General features: G+C 48.0%; 2 protein-coding genes across 4 annotated transcripts; both read left to right on the forward strand.

Moving 5' to 3' along the window:
- Positions 1-387: 387 nt before the first annotated feature.
- Tmed9 (transmembrane p24 trafficking protein 9) lies at positions 388-2,741 on the forward strand. Its single transcript, XM_015488565.2, has 3 exons — positions 388-622; positions 793-893; positions 1,609-2,741. The coding sequence occupies exons 1-3, from the start codon at positions 439-441 to the stop codon at positions 2,029-2,031; spliced, it is 708 nt and encodes a 235-aa protein (XP_015344051.1). The 5' UTR covers positions 388-438; the 3' UTR covers positions 2,032-2,741.
- Positions 2,742-7,864: 5,123 nt separating this feature from the next.
- B4galt7 (beta-1,4-galactosyltransferase 7) lies at positions 7,865-17,869 on the forward strand. Of its 3 annotated transcripts, none has more exons than XM_048791977.1 (6): positions 7,865-8,025; positions 11,491-11,853; positions 14,493-14,718; positions 15,819-15,902; positions 16,243-16,331; positions 16,996-17,869. In XM_048791977.1, the coding sequence occupies exons 1-6, from the start codon at positions 7,976-7,978 to the stop codon at positions 17,027-17,029; spliced, it is 846 nt and encodes a 281-aa protein (XP_048647934.1). In that variant the 5' UTR covers positions 7,865-7,975; the 3' UTR covers positions 17,030-17,869. The 3 variants fall into 3 exon arrangements, with proteins under 3 accessions (XP_048647934.1, XP_015344052.1, XP_048647935.1); XM_015488566.2 differs by having other exon boundaries at positions 7,868-8,025; positions 16,227-16,331; XM_048791978.1 differs by lacking the exon at positions 7,865-8,025 and adding an exon at positions 8,960-9,828 and having other exon boundaries at positions 16,227-16,331.
- Positions 17,870-18,101: the final 232 nt, after the last annotated feature.

The following is an 18,101-nucleotide window of genomic DNA, read 5'->3' on the forward strand; positions in this document are numbered from 1 at the left end:
GTAGGTATGCACTCTGCCACTGAGGTACATATCCAGGCCCTAAAATTTCATTACAAAGAAATAAACAGAGGTAAACAGTGGCAGATGCTGTGCCGAGGAACGTCAGGAATCCTCGGTTCGAATCCTACTTCTGCTCGTAATTCGTTCCGCGTTCTCAAACAATCTTACGCGGTTTCATCTCTGTAGAATGCCAACAATCACCACCAATCGTCCAGTTGCTTAAAGAGAATCAAAGGAAAGAAACTTTCTATTTAGGGGGTTCCAATTCGGTACAAGGTAGAAACGATGCCCCAATCAGGTGCTGCCGCGCCGAGGCCGCTGAGCATCTCGGGACTTGTAGTCCACTCTGCCGAACTCGTGGTCCCGGCAGGCACCGCGGTGGCAGCAGCAGGGCTACGTGGCTCGGCAGGCTGCGTCTGCGCGGGCAGGTGGGGCAAGATGGTTGCGGAGGTTGGCATGCGGGTCTTTGGGATCCGACCCGGAACCGGGCTGGTTAGCATGATGCGGACCCTTCTACTGCTGCTGTGGTTTGCGGCCCGCGGGAGTACGCTCTACTTCCACATCGGGGAGACAGAGAAGAAGTGCTTTATTGAGGAGATCCCGGACGAGACAATGGTTATAGGTGCGGGGATGAAGGGGAGAGTTTGGGATGTGACCGTGGTCTTGGGGCGGGGGATGTGGAACTGTCGGCTCTTGGGAGCTGGGAGGAGCTGGCTTTGCCGTGTCCTATCGGCCGCGGACCCAGTGCCATCTCGCGCTCTTCTGACATGGGCTCGCCTCACTTGTCTCCAGGAAATTACCGAACACAGCTGTATGATAAGCAGCGCGAGGAGTATCAGCCGGCCACCCCGGGGCTTGGCATGTTTGTGGAGGTGAAGGATCCAGAGGACAAGGTGAGCCGGCCCCTTACCTCGGCGAGACCTCCACCAAGCAGGCTCTAGTACTGCCCCTCTTAGTTTCCGGATCTGCTGAAATGGGAAAGAGTTATGGGAAATCCTGGGTTTTCTCTGCAGGCTAAACTTGGGCTGCTGGGATCCTAGCCGCTCCTTCAACTTCCTACTGACAGATGCACGACTCTGCCAAGTCACTTATCTTCTGTGTTATTTCCCTGGTCTATGAAATGGAAATTCACTTATTTTATAGGTGTGATGGGTAAATTAACTACGATGATGAAAATCAGTGAGTTTTATTGACCCTAAAACTGTAGTATCTACTTACAGAACTGAGCACTTAAAAAAAAAATCAGCAACTTTTAATTTTGACAAATAAGGACATTAAAAAGAAAAACAAAACCCTCGCTGTCACCCTAGGTCACCTTTCATTTAAAAAGAGAAGAAAAAAATCTCACAAGGTTGAAAAGGCATTAGCTATGAGTACAGGGAAGCCCTTGCCAAGAATCATCACTTGCCAGACTGATGTCAGACCCTTCAACCCTGCCCCAAATAGTTCTCCGCAAGCATTTGGCAATTGCTACTGAGCAGCTTTGGATCTTTTGAGGTCCTTAAGACTCTGCTTGTCAACTTTTGTGGTACTTATAGCTTTAAGCACCATTTCCTTTCAGCGTCATCCCTACCATAACACTGACTAAAGCCTCTCTTCTTTCTCCAGGTCATCCTGGCCCGTCAGTATGGCTCCGAGGGAAGGTTCACTTTCACCTCACATACCCCTGGTGAACACCAGATTTGTCTTCACTCCAATTCCACCAAGTTCTCCCTCTTTGCTGGAGGCATGCTGAGAGTTCATCTTGACATTCAGGTGGGTGAACATGCCAACGACTATGCAGAAATTGCTGCCAAAGACAAGCTGAGTGAGTTACAGCTGCGTGTGCGACAGCTGGTAGAACAAGTGGAGCAGATTCAGAAAGAGCAGAACTACCAGCGGTGGAGAGAGGAGCGCTTCAGGCAGACCAGTGAAAGCACCAACCAGCGGGTGCTGTGGTGGTCCATTTTGCAGACCCTCATCCTCGTGGCCATTGGTGTCTGGCAGATGAGGCACCTCAAGAGCTTCTTTGAAGCCAAGAAGCTGGTGTAGCTGTCCCATGCCTCACAGGCTATCTTTCCTCTTAAGAGGGAGGGGCAAGGACCTCCTGGAACTGATTCCTCTCTGGCAGGAGGACTGGTTCTCAGCCGTAGATGTTCTGGAGGGGAGAGGGGCCGCAAATATCCCCAGGTACAAGCTAAAGGCAACAGCTTGGCTGGCTAATACTGAGCAGGTGTTGGGGCACATGCTTGCCCCCTCCCCCTGGCCTCTGGACCTTTTGCAGTAATCACCAGGGGTTGGTAAAGCCACTGGGAAACCCATTGGCACCTTAGAATCACAGTGTTACTGATCAGGGATCTGAGGCTGCTGTCTGGGATAGATAGGGGGAGGGAAATGGGTGGGCAGGCAAGCCTTTTGTCTTCCTTTGCTAAGTTGAGATTTTGAGCAGGCTGGGATGTGACTGTGACTTCTTGCCCCAGAAACCTTGTCAATTCTCTCCTTTGGCCTAGACCGAGCCTGCTGATCCAGGGTGTGCATTATTGAGGGTGGGGTGGAGGGGGCTACATTGCAAGGAACTGGCTGTGAGGTTGACTCTGGCTTTGTCACATGGTTGCCCTTTCTGGGGCATGAGGAACTAGTGTCAGGCCAAGCAGAGGCCTTGGTGCTGGTTGGGGACAGGGCCTGCAGAATCTTAGTTACTGATTTCATTTTCAACAAGTCTAGGTTTGTTACATTGGTTTCCCAATAAAAGAAAAAATTGATTTCCTGTCCAGTGTAAAGTTAATCTTGGTGTACACAACACTGCAAAGTATGCAGAAAATGTCATTTCTTCCAAGGACAAAGCATATTCCAAGGTGAATCCCCAGCTGTGAACTTTATTCTTTTCAACCTTTCCATATCTTCCTGTGGCAGGGGAAATTGGGTTTGTTCAAGACCACCCAACAATCAAATTATGAAGTTGGGGCTCAGATTCATATAACATTTCCTTTGCATCAGATCCATTGTGAGGTGCCCTTCCTTTGCAGAGTAGGCAGGCAGAATTGTCATGCTTGCTGCAAGAAAGTGACTATAAGGAAAGGTGCTGTATGTGTGGAAAGGAGAGTCCCAGGGCTCGTGAAGATATTGGTGGGCTTGTTATTAATAACAAGTGATTTCTTCAAGAATCATGAAGAAGGATTCTAAGAAAAGGAACTTGCAGGGCAGAGGAGGTTGAAAGAAGCAAGCTATTGGTGTGGAGATGGATGGAGTCTGTCACTTGGGTTGTGAGGAAGCAGGAAAGGATTTGAACTGGAAGAGCCTTGATCCCCAAGTACGAGATTTGGATATCTCTCATCTGCCAACAAGGTTCTAAGTAGAAGAATCACCTGAGGATAAATTTGAGGAAGGTGAATCCAATGTGTGAAAAAGATGGAATGAGGAGACAAGTTTGGGGGTTAACTGAATCCACTGGGAGTATGAAATCTGAGCTCATGTTGTTATCTAGGCTTCCACATTTAATTTTTTTATTGGTGCATATTCTCTGTATAATAGAAGGTTTAATTGTGGCATACTTATATATACATAAAGCAATTTGATCAATTTTACTCCCCAACCTCTTCTCCCAATCTCCCACCCTCACCACCCCCCTTCCTTTACCCGGTCTCTGTCCTCTGTCTCTGTCTGAATGCGGTCTCTGTCCGCATTCTTGGCACTCCCCCCCCACATTCCTTTTTATTTCTATTTTTCCTCCATCTAGCTTCCACATATGAGAAAATACACAGTACCTTGAGTCCAGCTTATTTTGCTCAAAATCATTAATTCAGCTTGGTGTGGTGGCATATACCTATCATTCCACTAGACTTGGGCAGCTGAGGCAGGAGGATCTAAATTTTAAGGCCAGCCTCAGCAACTTTGTAGAATCCTGCCTTGAAATAAAAAAACAAAAAGGGCTGGGGTTATAGCTTACCGCTAAAGCGCCCCTGGGTTCAATCCCCAGTACCAAAAAAAAAAAAAAAGCAAAGCCATGGTCTCTAGGCTAGGTAAATTTTCTTGCAAATGATAATTTTGATTTTTTATAATCAAATAAAACTCCATTGTGTATACTTTCTTTATCCATTCATCTGTTGATGGACACCTAGGCTGATTCCATAACTTGGCTGTTATGAACTGTGCTGCAATAAACATGGGCATATGAAGCCAGACATGGTGGCACAGGCCTGTAATCCCAGTGGCTCAGGAGGCTGAGGCAGGAGAATCTCAAGTTGAAAGCCAGCATCAACAACCTAGCTAGGCTCTAAACAACTCAGTGAGACCCTGTCTCAAAATATAAAAAAGGGCTGGGGATGTGGTTCAGTGGTTAAGGATCCCTGGGTTCAATCCCCAGCCCCCTGCAAAAGAATGGGTGTATGGTAAAGTATGCAGACCTTTTTGTTGTTGTTGTTATAGAGGGACACAATTTCTTTATTTTGTTTATTTATTTTTATGTGGTGCTGAGGATCAAACCCAGTGCTCACATGTGCAAGGCAAGTGCTTTGCCACTGAGCCACAACCCCAGCCCCAAGTATGCAGACTTTTAATTCTGTGTGTGTGGTGCTGGGAATTGAACCCAGGGTCCTGTGCACTTGAAGCAAGCACTCTACCAACTGAGCTATATCCTCAGCCCTCTGACTTCGTTTTGATAAATACCAAGGAGTGATATAGTTGGATCATAGGGAAATTCCATTTCTAGCTTTCTGAGAAAACTATACCGATTTCCATCGTGGCTACAGTAATTTACATTCCCACTAAACGTGTATAAGAGTTTTTATTTCCCTTTGCATCCTGGCCAGTATTTATTGTTATCTATATTCTTGATTATCCTAACTGGAGTAAGATAGAATCTCAGTGTAGTTTTGATTTGCATTTTCTGGATGGTTAAAGATGTTGAAGAGTTTTCTGTAGGTGTTGGTCATTTGTATTTCTTTTGAGGAGTGTCTGCAGTTCATTTGTCCATTTATTGATTGTTTTTAAGAAATATTTTTTAGTTATAGATGGACACAATACATTTATTTATTTATTTATTTATTTGTTTGTTTATTATTTTTATGTGGTCCTAAAGATCAAACCCAGTGCCTCACACATGCCAGGCAAGGGCTCTATCACTGAGCCACAACCCCAGCCCTTGATGAGTTTTTCTTTAGTGTTGAGTTTTTTGAGTTAAAAAAAAGAGTAAAGTGCTCAATGGTAGAGCACTTGCCTTGCATATGTGAGGCCCTGGGTTTGATCTTCAGCACCACATAAATAAATAAAAATAAAGCTACTATGTCCATCTATACTAAAAAAATATTTAAAAAATAAATTTCAGCTTCAGAATTACAGAAAAACCTGAACATAGTTCTTGCTATTAACATGCACTAGAATGGTACATTTGTTAAAATTAATAAGCTAATATTGATGCATTATTTTAAACTAAAGTTCGTGCCTCATGCAAATTTCCTTACCTGATGTTCTTTTTGTGTCCCAGGAAACCACCCAGAATTCTACATCACATTCAGTCACCAGTCTCCTTAGACTTCTATTGACTGACAATTTCTCAGATATTACTTGTTTTTTGATCATTTCTTGACAGTTTGGGGAGGTCAAGTATTTTGTAGAATTTCCCTCAACATGGATTTATCCCATTTTTCTCATGATTAGATGGGGTTATATCTTCCTTCCTTCCCTCCCTCCCTCCCTTTCTTCCCTCCCTCCTTTCCTTTTAAACCCAGGGCTTCATGTGTGCTAGGCAAGCTCTCCAACATTGAGCTACAGTCTCTGCCCCTCCCCCCACTGTATTTTGTTTTTTGGTGCCAGGGATTGGATCCAGAGGCCCTCTACTACTGAGTCACACCCCAAGTCTTTTTTATTTTGAGACAGGTCTCACCAAGTTGCTGAGGCTGGCCTCAAACTTGTGACCCCCTTGCCTTAAACTCTGGAGTCATTGGGATTATAGGCATTGGCCACCATGCCTGGCTCTCATTCCTTTTTAAAATTTTTACTTTGAGGCTGGGCGTGGTGGCGCAGCCTGTAGTCCCAGCGGTTTGGAAGGCTGAGACAGGAGGATTGCCAAGTTCAAAGCCAGCTTCAGCAAAAAGTGAGGTGCTAAGCAACTCAGTGAGACCCTGTCTCTAAATAAAATACAAAATGGGGCTGGGAATGTGCCTTAGGAGTCGAGTGCCCCTGAGTTCGATTCCCCAATACCAAAAAAAAAAAAAAAATTTTTTTTTCAAATTTTTTTTTTTTTTTACTTTGAGATAGGGTCTCACTAAATTACCCAAGCTGTACTTGAACTTTTGATCCTCTTGTCTTCCCCAGTATCTGGAATTACAGGTGTGCACCATCATGCTGGGCTCTAGTTATAATTATTGATACATTCTAATTATTCATAATAGTGGGGTTCATTATGCCACATTAGTACTACTGCACCCAAGAAAATTTGATTCTCCAAGATGGTTATAGGTTTTTGAAAGGAAAACTACAAAGAAGTGTCATTTTCAGCATATCAAGGATACTTATTATCAACTTGACTTATAACTAGATGTTACATCTTAAAATTAGTTTATTTACATTTTTATATAAAATTTATTTCTTGAGAGTGAAATCTGACACTAATGGGACTTCATCCTGATGTGCCAATAACTAGCAGGATGCAGTGATTCCTGTCCCCTTTAGGAGGGTCCAGACTCTATATAATTCCATATTCCTGCTTCCATCATTGATTGACCTTAACTGGTCTCTGCAGGTCAGTCAAATCTAGGCTGAATTTGCCAAGGTTCTGATGTAGGATGCAGTGTTCTGGCAAAGTCACAGGATGGGGAAGGTTGGATTGTATGCCTTGGGATTTGAGAGGGAAAGGTATTGCTGGGAATGATTAATTTCCTACCCATAGTAAAGTTCTCTCTGAGGCAGTGTGCTTAAGATCACAGATTGTGTTTCGTGTGTGTGTGTGTGTGTGTGTTTCGGGGGGATAGATTATGCAACTAGACTACTTGATTTAGTTCTCTGTTCTTCAGTTCCCTTACCTTTTAAGTGGTGATAATGAATACCTACTCAAGAACAGAATGAGATTCCAATAGTAAAAAATTCATAGCAATAACTACCATATATAGTTAAGAATTTATTAGATGTTAGCTATTTATTAGGAAACAGTTTGCTTGGAAGAGCAGAAGAGATAAGTCTCACAACTCTACTGCTCTATTTTTCCAGGTAGGAGGGGTGGGGGAGACAGCTTAATTCCACATTCTCTCATTCCCTTTTTCAGTTCTTAACTGCACCGAAGTACCCCTTTACTGGATGACAGCTATTAGTTACATAGCGTTGACTGTATACCCACCGCTGTACCAAATGGATTGCATTTTCTTCTTAACCCTTACAACCACCATAGAGAATAGGAACCCTTTATATGCCCAGATGAGGAAAGTCACAAAGAGATTATGGTTTGCCCCCAAGCACAGCTGAATTGGTAGAGAGGGGTTTCAAACATATTCAGTCTCGATTCAGAATCCAGTCCCTAACTACTACTTGGGAAGCCGATATAACCCAACACCGAATACTGAGCTGGGCCTTGTGTGCCGGAAGAACCTAACCTCCTAGACTGACAGCACACGAGCCACGACAATCCACGCCTATATTCGGGAAGAGGAAGATGCACATTATCCCAAAGCGCCGGTTTGTAAGTCTGGAGCCTAAATCCAGTCCCAGACCAGTGACTTGTTGGGTAGGGTTTTGGCTTCTGGGGCCTCCACTTCTCCCGGCGTCAAGGGGATTCCTGAAGCTAGTTGCCAGCGCCACGGCGGAAGCGCCCAGTTTCTCTGCCAGCAGAACCTTGGAGGCAGCGACTCCGGAGAGCAGACGGCGCGGCCGGAGTGTCGGACCCGGCGGACCGGGAGGCGGGGCAGGCGGGAGGGCGGGGCGGGAGGCGGAGGCGCCGCGTAGGACCCGGAGGCCGGGTTCGCGGGGCTGCGAGCTCGAGCCCCATGTGCAGCCGCCTCCCCACACGATGTTCCCCTCCCGGAGGAAAGCGGTGCAGCTGCCCTGGGAGGATGGCAGGTGAGCGGCGGCGGCCGACTCGGGCCGCGTCCTGCCGGGTGCTACCCCTTTCCGGGCCACCCCGCGGAATCTAGGGGGCTGAGGCCATCAGGTCTAGTTCTCTGCGGCTTTCTCTGAGGGTCTGTGGCTCTCCCAATGGGTCTCTCTCTTTCCCTCTGTCGCTGACTCTCCCACTATCTTTCTTCATTGACCTCCCTTTGTGAATTTGTTTCCCTCCTTGAGAATCTCTCATGTCTTTTCGTGTTTTTCTCCACTGGCCCATCTCCCAGTTCGTGTGCGTCTCAGACTCGGTGGACTTCTTGTAGTGGATCTCAGTCTCTCTGTTTTTCTTGGCCTCCTAGGACCTTAATCCGTTTCTTTGGTCTTGCCACCCCTATTACAGCCCCATAGCTTCAGGCCCTACCCTCTTTTCTTCGTGCTTCCCCATACTTTGCCCAGAAGAACATACCAGACACAAGCTTCGTATAGTGGCACTGCCTGGTTGGCCACTGCCTGGCTTGTACTAGACACTTCTCACACAACCGTTAGTTCATTTCCTGTGCAGCTGTACTTGCATGGGGCCTGCTCCAAGTGTTAGGTGTGAGCGTGTCCCAGATCTTAGCTAATGATGTTTCCCATTAAGCAGAATGGAGAGAGCCATTTGACTGCCTACATTTTGGGGGGATGTCCACAGTTCAGGCTTGAGATCCCCTCCAGAACACATGCTAGTGGATCTTTGCACAGTGAGTGATACTTCATTCCCTTTCTGTCTTAAATTTGTTAGGTGCCATAAGACTCTAGAATTTAGTGGCCAAGGTTCTTTTCTTTTTTTTCCCCAAACTTGGTGCTGAAATGAATAGGAATATAATAGAAGTCATGGCCTATGGAGTCAGACCTGAGCTGGAATCCTGTTTAGTAGACAGGTGACCAGAAACAGATCACTTAATCTTCCTGATTTAGTCTTCCACCTCTGAAATGGGGATCATAATATCTACTGTAGGAGGATTAAAGATCATATGTGTAAAACCCTTGTTACTATGCCTTACACAGTGAGGATAACAGTTCTAGTTACCTTTCACTTTTGAGGTGCTGTAGTTAGAGCAGCTGAGTATTCAAATATTGACCACCAACGTTTGTAGGAGAGAATAAAGGAAAAGGAAAGAAGGAGTATTTCCATTTCTGGATTCCTTTCTATAACTGTGTCTAACCCCCTCCCCCACAGTTTCCTGATACAGTCTGTGCTTTTGACACAGGAGTATAAGGATCCATGCAGCAAATTTAGGATAGTGTAGCAATTGAGTGTTGAGTTTGAAGTCATCTCTTAGTCTTGGGCAATGACTGATGGAGACAAAGTGTCATCTGAATTGCTCATCAGAGCCAGAGTGGTCTGGGCCTGGGAAGCATCTGGGATTGCAGTTCTGGATCTTGCCACCAGGTGGCATCAGCAATGACTTTGGTTTTCCATTGCTCTGAGGATATGGGATTCTGGGCTCAATTTAGTTGCTAGTAGTTTGGGCCCTTAGAACACAGGAGGAGAGCACCAAGGGAATGTGATCCTGGTAGAATGAGCAAGCTGGATAGAAGAAACAGCATGGGAAAGTGTGTGGAATGCCCAATCCATGACATATGCCTGGGTAATGGTCACTGCTTCTTCTCCAAAAGGAGGGATACTATCCCAAGTCTGCCTTCCCAGACTCCACCTCGCCCCCAGAGAAAGCCCAGAGGGCAAGAGAGAATCTGTAGAGATTCCAGCCTTCTCAGGCCACTTGCAAGACTGGGCTCTGTTCCTCCCCAGCGGAAACTACCTCCGCAGGACAATGGTGGGTAAGTCAGAAGCCCTGTGAGGATGTCCAACTGGTCCATCTCTCAGCTGCATGTGGGACCTGGGCCTGGCTTCAGGGCTGCTGGCTTCCAGGTTGGCAGTTTTGCCTCTAGAGAAAGGTAGGCATTGGTCTAGCTCTGGTGTGTGACTTAAAGCATGCCAGAACTGCTCTATCCCTTCCTTTAACTCAAATAGCAAACCTTTGCTCTCTGACCTGTGTTGGGTCCACAGATATGAATCCTAACCTGGTTTGACAAGTAGGGTCTCAAGTCATTACAAGTGAGTGCTTTAAACAGAAGTACTAGATGGCATGGGAAGACAAAAGAGGGAACCTTATAGGGTGGGGGTAAGATGGTAGGTGGCTATGTTGGAGTTTGTCCTTGAAGAATAAGCTTGGGACTTCTAGATAGATAAATGAAGAAGGGCATGTCAGGCAGGAGGAACGGTAGGGTGAGGAAAGTCTGGAGCAGAAAGGAATGTGGGCAGTGGAGAGACCCTAAGTTATCCAGGGTGAGAGTGAATGGTTGGGAGCAACTGAAGGTTGGATTGATTCACAAAAGGCTTTGACTATGAGAGGGCTTTTCTGTTAGGCCAAGCAGTTTGTCTTTTATCTTGTGAATAAAGGAAGATCATCCATAAAATTGAAGTGACCTGAGCAGGACAAGGACCAGATAGGTGAGAAGGATCACAAGGTAGACTTTACAAGGCCTGGTAGCTAATTCCTGATTCTTAGGTTATAAAGCAGATCCCATTGTAGATATTGGAGTGGAGGCCACAGGAATTATAGAAGCAGCTTCTTTCTTGGATTTCTCGGTTCCTTTCCTAGCATCCTCAGGAACTTCCAGAGGAAGAATAAAGGAATCAAGTGAATTCAACTTTTTTTTTTATACCTCCTAACCTAAAGAACAGTCTTCCAGCATTATCCAGTGTCTAAGATATTCAGCTGTTTGTCCAGTTTCTGAAATGAGCCTGAGTGCACCCAATCCTAATCGTTCTTTCCCTCTCTGTCTCTCTTATTTCATGGGCTGACACTGGGACTGAAGATTTGAGACTCACCCAGTGAACTGCCACTGTCCATTTGGGCCTTGTATTGCTTTAGGGGCAGGTCTGATCTTACTAGAGTAAATATTGGTTGTTTCACATGGGATTCATGCCAGCATACATTGCTATCTTGGGGGACTTTCTGGTTAGCTCAAGAAACAGGACAAAGCCAGGGTTTCTCCTGGGGTGAATGTACAGGGGACCAGGTTTGGAAGGCAGTGGGTTGTATCTCTTAAGTGGGACTCTTGCCATTGGCTTATGACATCAAACCACTGTCCTGAAAGGGCATATAAGAGAGGCAGGGATTCCTGTCCCTGCCCTTAAGCTCATGGTCTGACTGGGATTCACTCACAGAGCAGAAAAGCATTGAGGAACTGAGGCAACTTTGTGACTTAGGAGTGGTTGGAGAGTGTCCCAGAGGTTGGGTGGCAGAAACTGGTCCTAGAGAGTTAAGCAGATTCTGATGTGTCGTACTACCATGAGCAAAACATTTAAGTTGCTTCTGTACTAATTCCCAGGTGCTTGGAATGTGTGCCCTGTGCATGGGGAGGCCAGAAAAAGGGTATGTCAGAGGGCCCCATGTTGGCCCTGCCCTTCTGACCTCATCCCTGCTCTTGTCCCAGGTCTAGGTTGCTCCCCAGCGGCCTCCCCAGGAAATGCTCCGTCTTCCACCTCTTCGTTGCCTGTCTCTTATTGGGCTTCTTCTCCCTACTCTGGCTGCAGCTCAGCTGCTCTGGTGATGTGGCCCGGGCAGCCAGAGGACAAGGGCAGGAGACCCCGGGTCCATCCCGGGCCTGTCCTCCAGAGATGCCCCCTGAACACTGGGAAGAAGATGCGTCATGGGGCCCCCACCGCCTGGCAGTGCTGGTACCCTTCCGTGAACGCTTTGAAGAGCTCCTGGTCTTTGTGCCCCACATGCACCGCTTCCTGAGCAGGAAGAAGATCCAGCACCATATCTATGTGCTCAACCAGGTGGATCATTTCAGGTAGGAATCCCCCTCCTGACACAGTTCCCCATCACCTGGTGCTTCCCCTTGCCCAGGCCTCTCAGGACTCATTCCTAATCCATTGGGGTTAGGGGTAGAGGATGGGTGCTGATGGACCCCCCTTATTGGGTGTGGCAGGATTCTTTGGGGTGGGCTTTGATCTACTTTCCATTTTGGAAAGATCACTGTGGCTGTATGAAATAAATTATACTGGGACAAGAGAAGCAGCTGTATACCAGTCATCAGAGGTGATGATAGCTTGGCCAGTATGGTACAAGGGGGTAGAGAAGTGATGTGGAGGAAGTGCAGACAGGACTTGCTGGTGATAGGCTAGGGGAATTATGGAAAGGGAGGATCCCTCCATTTCTCACAGACTATCCTTATCCTAAAATCCTTGACCTTATCCAGCCTTCCCCCCTCCATGACCACCATCCATGCATCTCACATTCCAACCCCTACCTCATTTCCTTTCAACTTACTCCCACTGTAAGACGAACTCCAGTGATTCCTGGACCCCACCCACCCCATGAATTCACAGATCTTTCTACCTTTTCACTGTCCACTCTCCTTGTCTCTACTTTCTCTTATCCAATCCTCCCTCATGTCCACCCTTAATATCTAGCCCCTAAACAGTGACATGCATGGCCATGCTGCTCATCTTCCTAACAAGAAGTCCTTGTGTCCTTCTCGAAGCCTTGCATTCTTGCAGTCCATCCATGGCAGCCTTCCAAAACTCCTTTTCTTACTCCTTCCTCATCCTCACTCTTGGCTGATGAATTTTCTTCCAGTTTGAGAAAATGGGAATAATTGAAAGAGACCTTTTCTGTTCTGGCCACCTCCACTCATCTTCCAGCTTCCTGCCTATTACTTGGGATGACTGTCACAGTCCTCTGTGGGGCCAGCTCTCCCACTGTAATACTGGGTCCCTCTTCTTCCTCCCACTTGAGGACAACACTCCAGTGGATGGCCCCTTTTTCTCCTGCATAATCAGTTTTTCTTATCTCTTGGAACATTCACACCAGCATGCACACATACTAAGATAGCTCCTCTCTAAAAGGAAAAGAGGGAAAAAGAGAGTCCCTTCATCCCACATCCCCTACAGCTGTTACCCTACTTCTCTGCTCTCCTTTGTAACAGAACTCCTTCCCCTTCTCTTTCCTCATTTTCCTTTGAACCTGTTTCACTTAGACACCTCCATTGTGACACTGAAACTGCCCTCCTTGAAATCACCAATGACCTCCACTTCATTAATCCCAAGCCTTTGTCCTGTGACCCAGCAGCATCTGCCAAGTGAATTATTTTTTCCTTCTTCATATGCCTCTGCTTGACTTCTGGGACAGTGCTCTCTGATTCTCCTCTGTCCCTGCCGGTGAACCTTACTTATCTTCTTTGCCAGTTCTTCCTCATTTCTGTGATGCCTCACCAGCAGTATTCCTTGGGAATCAGTGCTTCGATCTTCTTGCTCTCCTTGCTACAGTCTCTCCCTGAGGATCTCATTCAGTCTTATAGCATTAAATTCCTGCTGACTCTGAAATCTGCATTCCCAGCCTAGACTCCAGAATTTTCCCCTGAACTTCAAACTCCCACATCCAGACACTTATGCTCCCTCTCCAATTGCTGACTCAGAGGCAGTTTGAACTTAACATAATCACAACTGAGTTCCTGATTATACATCCCAGACCTGTTGCCCCTGCCTCTTCCCCTTTTCAGGAAATGGAAACTCAGTGCTCTAACTGCTCAAGTGAAAAAGCCTTGGAGTCATGCTCACCTACTTTTTCTTAATCACATAGCATTCAATCCATCAAAAATGCACCTCACCACCTCCTCTGCTCCCTTCAAGCAAAGCCACCTTCATCACCTCTTGCTTCCCGTCTGGTCTGCCTTCCTCTGCACTGCCCTTACAGTCTCTTCCCAATACGCTGACTATAATGATCCCGCTAAAACAAGTCACAGCTCTTCACACCTCTGCTCCAAGACCTCTAGTAGCTCCCCATCTCACCAATGTCGATGCCCCAGTCCTTGAGTAACCTGTAGGCCCCATCCCCATCAACCCCTGCTTCATCCCTTTTCCAACTTCATTCTGCCCACATTGGTGTCTGCTCTTGCCTCTGGCCTTGGAAGTTACTTTCTCCTTTCCTTGGAGTCCTGTTCCCCCAGCTTTCATATGGCTTATTCTCTCAGACCTTTAGGTTTTTACTCAAATGTTGCCTGGTCACCCTGGCCCTCCCCAACAGCCCTAAGAGAATAACTGTCCCTGCCCCTTCACCCAGCAAGTTTCATCCTCCTCACCCTGCTTGACTCTTCCCACAGGTCTTATCTCTGTCTGCCTCGTTATGTATATACTTCTTGGTTTCCTCCCACTGGATTGTCAGCTCTTAAGAGGGGGCTTTATTTTCTCACTGCTGTATCTTCCAGTACAGTTTTGAGCAGTTTTAGCACACTGCAGGTGCTCAGTAAACACTTGTGCCCCAAATGGGGGGTTCAGCCCCATGTAGTGAAGTCAGTGCAGGGCTGAGGGTAGCAGAGGCCCCCCTGGGGTGGGGTGTGTGTGGAGAAGAGGCTTTCATGCAGAGCTGGGGGCAGGACCAGGTGGTACGCAAGCCTGCTGTCCCTTGCCCAGCCTCAACCTCCCTACACAGGTTCAACCGAGCAGCACTCATCAACGTGGGCTTCCTGGAGAGCAGCAACAGCACAGACTACATTGCCATGCATGATGTGGACCTGCTCCCTCTCAACGAGGAGCTGGACTATGGCTTCCCTGAGGCGGGGCCCTTCCATGTGGCCTCGCCGGAGCTCCACCCACTGTACCACTACAAGACCTACGTGGGCGGCATCCTGTTGCTCTCCAAGCAGCACTACCAGCTGGTGAGGCCTGGCCCAGCCTGCTTTGCTTAGAACTCGCCCCACCCTGGGGTGGAAGCAGTTGGCAGGACAGAGCAGCCTCCTGGGCCCAGCAGATGGAGACCTGCACAGGCCTAGCAGGGGACTCAGCAGTAGCCAGAGACATGAGAGAGGATGAGGAATGAGCAAGTCAGCTAGCGGAGAGCGAGGGCTTTGCTGTAGCAACAGAAACCCCCACGCCATCTGACTTCAGTAAACTGGGGATGTGCTGGCTCTCGCGTTTGAAAAGTGGGGGTGGGTGAGGGTCTGTCTTCAGGTGCATTTTGCCCACCTCTCAGCCAGTCACTGGGACTCTGTGTCTTTCTCTCTCAGCTTTGCCTTTCAGGCATTAGAGTGCAGTTCTGCAAGGAGGTTGTTGTAGCTGCAACCAGTGTTCCTTTAGGACCCAAGCTCGTGGGAGATGGACCTGCTCCTTCCCGAAAAGCCCAGATAGGAGTTCCCAAGCACAACCTCACTGGCTTTTGATTAGTCTGTTCCTGAGTCTGTCACTGTGGTTGGGGGCACAGATGGGTGAGAAGAACTGAGTGGCTTGGGGCTAGGGCTCCCAGTCTTGTCTTTAAGCCATGGACAAAGCCAACTTTATGCCCCTGAGCCAAATGCAAAAAATAGGTGTAATCACAGACCCCAACTGTCCCTCTCACACAGAGGAAGAGATTAGGTCAGAGCCATTTCAGGAGAAACGAGAGTAGGAGGGAATTGCAGAAATCAGTACAAGCTGGCATCTCTGCCCATCAGCAACCTCCCAGAGGTTGCCCATCAGCAACCTCCCAGGTTACTCTGGCTAGTAAGACATTTTTGAGACTAACCTTCTCATCACACAAGTTCAGGGCCCTTTTAGAATGTTACAGGGACTGGAATGTACTGACTCCTCCTTTCCACCCTCCCAATACCACAGGGGTGGAGGGACCTGGAAGCCCTGGTGTTCATTCAGAACAGTCAGGGGAGGAAGAGGAAGGGGGAGCCTGGCTTCTTAGGCTTGGGCTGGGGTTTTTCTAAGTTAGGGAACCAAAGTATACCCCTGGAAGGAGGCAGCAGGTGACAGATGCTCCCTGTCTCTGTGTCAGTGCAACGGGATGTCCAACCGCTTCTGGGGCTGGGGCCGCGAGGATGATGAATTCTACCGGCGCATCAAAGGAGCTGGGCTCCAGGTAAGACTTCCTCCAGGGCCCTGCCACCTCCTCAGCTACTGTGGCTGCCCTAAGGTTTCCTTTTCTTTCTGAGGGGAGTTCCTGCAGTTTGGAGATTCCACACACACTGCCCTCCCTACCCCCAGTTCTGATGCCTTCCCTGAGTCGCAGTGGTCATTTTATCAGTCCTTTGTCCTCTGTACCTCAGTCTCCTCTCCTGCGAAATAGGAATACAAGCCCCTGCCTGTGGCCTCCTGGCAGGCAGTAGGAATCCAGAGGAACTAGTGGGGAGGGTCAAGGCTCCAGGAGGAGTGGCCTGACCCCCACTTCCTTTGGTCTCCTTAGCTTTTCCGCCCCTCAGGAATCACAACTGGATACAAAACATTTCACCACCTGCATGACCCAGCCTGGCGGAAGAGGGACCAGAAGCGCATTGCGGCTCAAAAACAGGTGCTGACTAGTCTCCTCATCAGGACAGATAAGTAGTAATGTGGGGAGCCAACAGGCCCAAGCATTTCACCAAGTTCTGCTTGGGCCCCAATGGCCTATCCTCCCCTGCTTGGCCCAGTCAGTCGGTGGACATTCTGCTTACAACCGTGTCCTGCCCTGGTAGCTGCCATGAGCATCCTGGACACTGGGCTGCCTATCCATTCATGTAGGCTAGGGGTTGGGGGAGGCTTAGCTGAAGATACTGGAATCTGCTGAGTTCAGTAGTGCACCCCTGTAATCCCAGATTGAGGAGGCTGTAGCAGAAGGATCATAAGTTTGAGGCCAGTCTCAGCAACTTAGTGATGTCCTAGCTCAAAATAATACAAAGGGTTGGAGATGTAACTCAGTGGTAAAGTACCCTGGGTTCAATCCTTAGTATAAAAAAGAAAAAAAAAGGGGAGGGGGGTGGTATGCCAGAATCCCTGTTCCTCACACAGCCTCTTCCCTCAGAGGCATAATCATCCAATAGAAAAGTCCCAGGGTATAGCTGTGAGTAAGAGAGCTCACTTTCTGAACCTGTCTTACTGGGAATCACAGGATCTTTATTATTGAGGCTCTGTGAGATCATGGACAGCTATCGCTCATGAAGCCCTGAATCTGAGCCCTTTTCTCCTTTCCTTTCCAGGAGCAATTCAAGGTGGACCGGGAGGGAGGCCTGAACACTGTGAAGTACCGCGTGGATTCCCGCACAGCCCTGTCTGTGGGTGGGGCCCCCTGTACTGTGCTCAACATCATGTTGGACTGTGACAAGACGGCTACCCCCTGGTGTACATTTGGCTGAGTTGGCTAGATACTAAGGAAGCACATGCCTACTGGCCACATTGCTACTCAGGCTCAGGACAAAACCTCAGGCCTCGGGCCCAGTTCCGATGAGATGTGGAGTGGCCTGAAGAAATAGGCAGCAAGCTCTGTGTTTGTAGCAGCTACCCCCAGAGGCAGGCCTGCACCAGGAGAGGACAAATGCAGAGCCTGGATGCTGCTGCAATAAACAGTGATCAGAGAGAGACTAAAAAGTGGCTCCCAACTGGGACTCTCCACCTTGCCTCTCTGCTAACCCTGCTCTGCCTCCTTCATGTGCTGAGGCCTGTGGGCAGTGGGAGGGTTGTACAGGACAACCTCTAATCAGCCTTGAGTTTGTTCCTTCCTGCTGGACTGCCTCCTGCAGAGATACAATTTAGAAGCCAAGCAGCTGATGTAGATGGTAATTGTGATTGGGAGGCTTAGAACTTCAGAAACCAGAGCACAAGCACACAGAAAGCAACAATGGATACCAGCTCCCACTGGTTGTCACCATGCAGGAATGTGGGCCTGCTGCAAACAGATACTCTGATTTTTCAAAAGAACCTAGAATGCTGGACTCTTAAGCGAAATCTCCTGATTTTTAAATGATAACAGCTAATTGAAACTTGCAAAACGTGTGACAGGCCAAACAAAATGTGTTGTGGACCACTGGTTTGTCACCTTTGGCTGAGGGGAAGGGAAAGAAGCAAAAGATGACACCTCTCAGTTGTCGAGGAATTGCTGGCAAGAAATTGGGGTAGGGGTTGGGGGTGGCAGGTCCAGGTGAGAAGAAAAGCAGAAGGCATGAGTTTCTTGTGCCACCCTTACCTCTAGGCTTTTGGGCTGCTTCCTTGATGCCCATCTGGGCACTTTCACCCACCTCCAGGCTCCATCTGGTTGGGCTCTGACTCTGGGAGGGTGCTTCATTCTGTCTCACAGAGAAAGAGCAAC

The sequence above is a fragment of the Marmota marmota genome, unplaced genomic scaffold (genome assembly GCF_001458135.2).
Source record: "Marmota marmota marmota unplaced genomic scaffold, marMar, whole genome shotgun sequence".
Classification (NCBI taxonomy): Eukaryota; Metazoa; Chordata; class Mammalia; order Rodentia; family Sciuridae; genus Marmota; species Marmota marmota.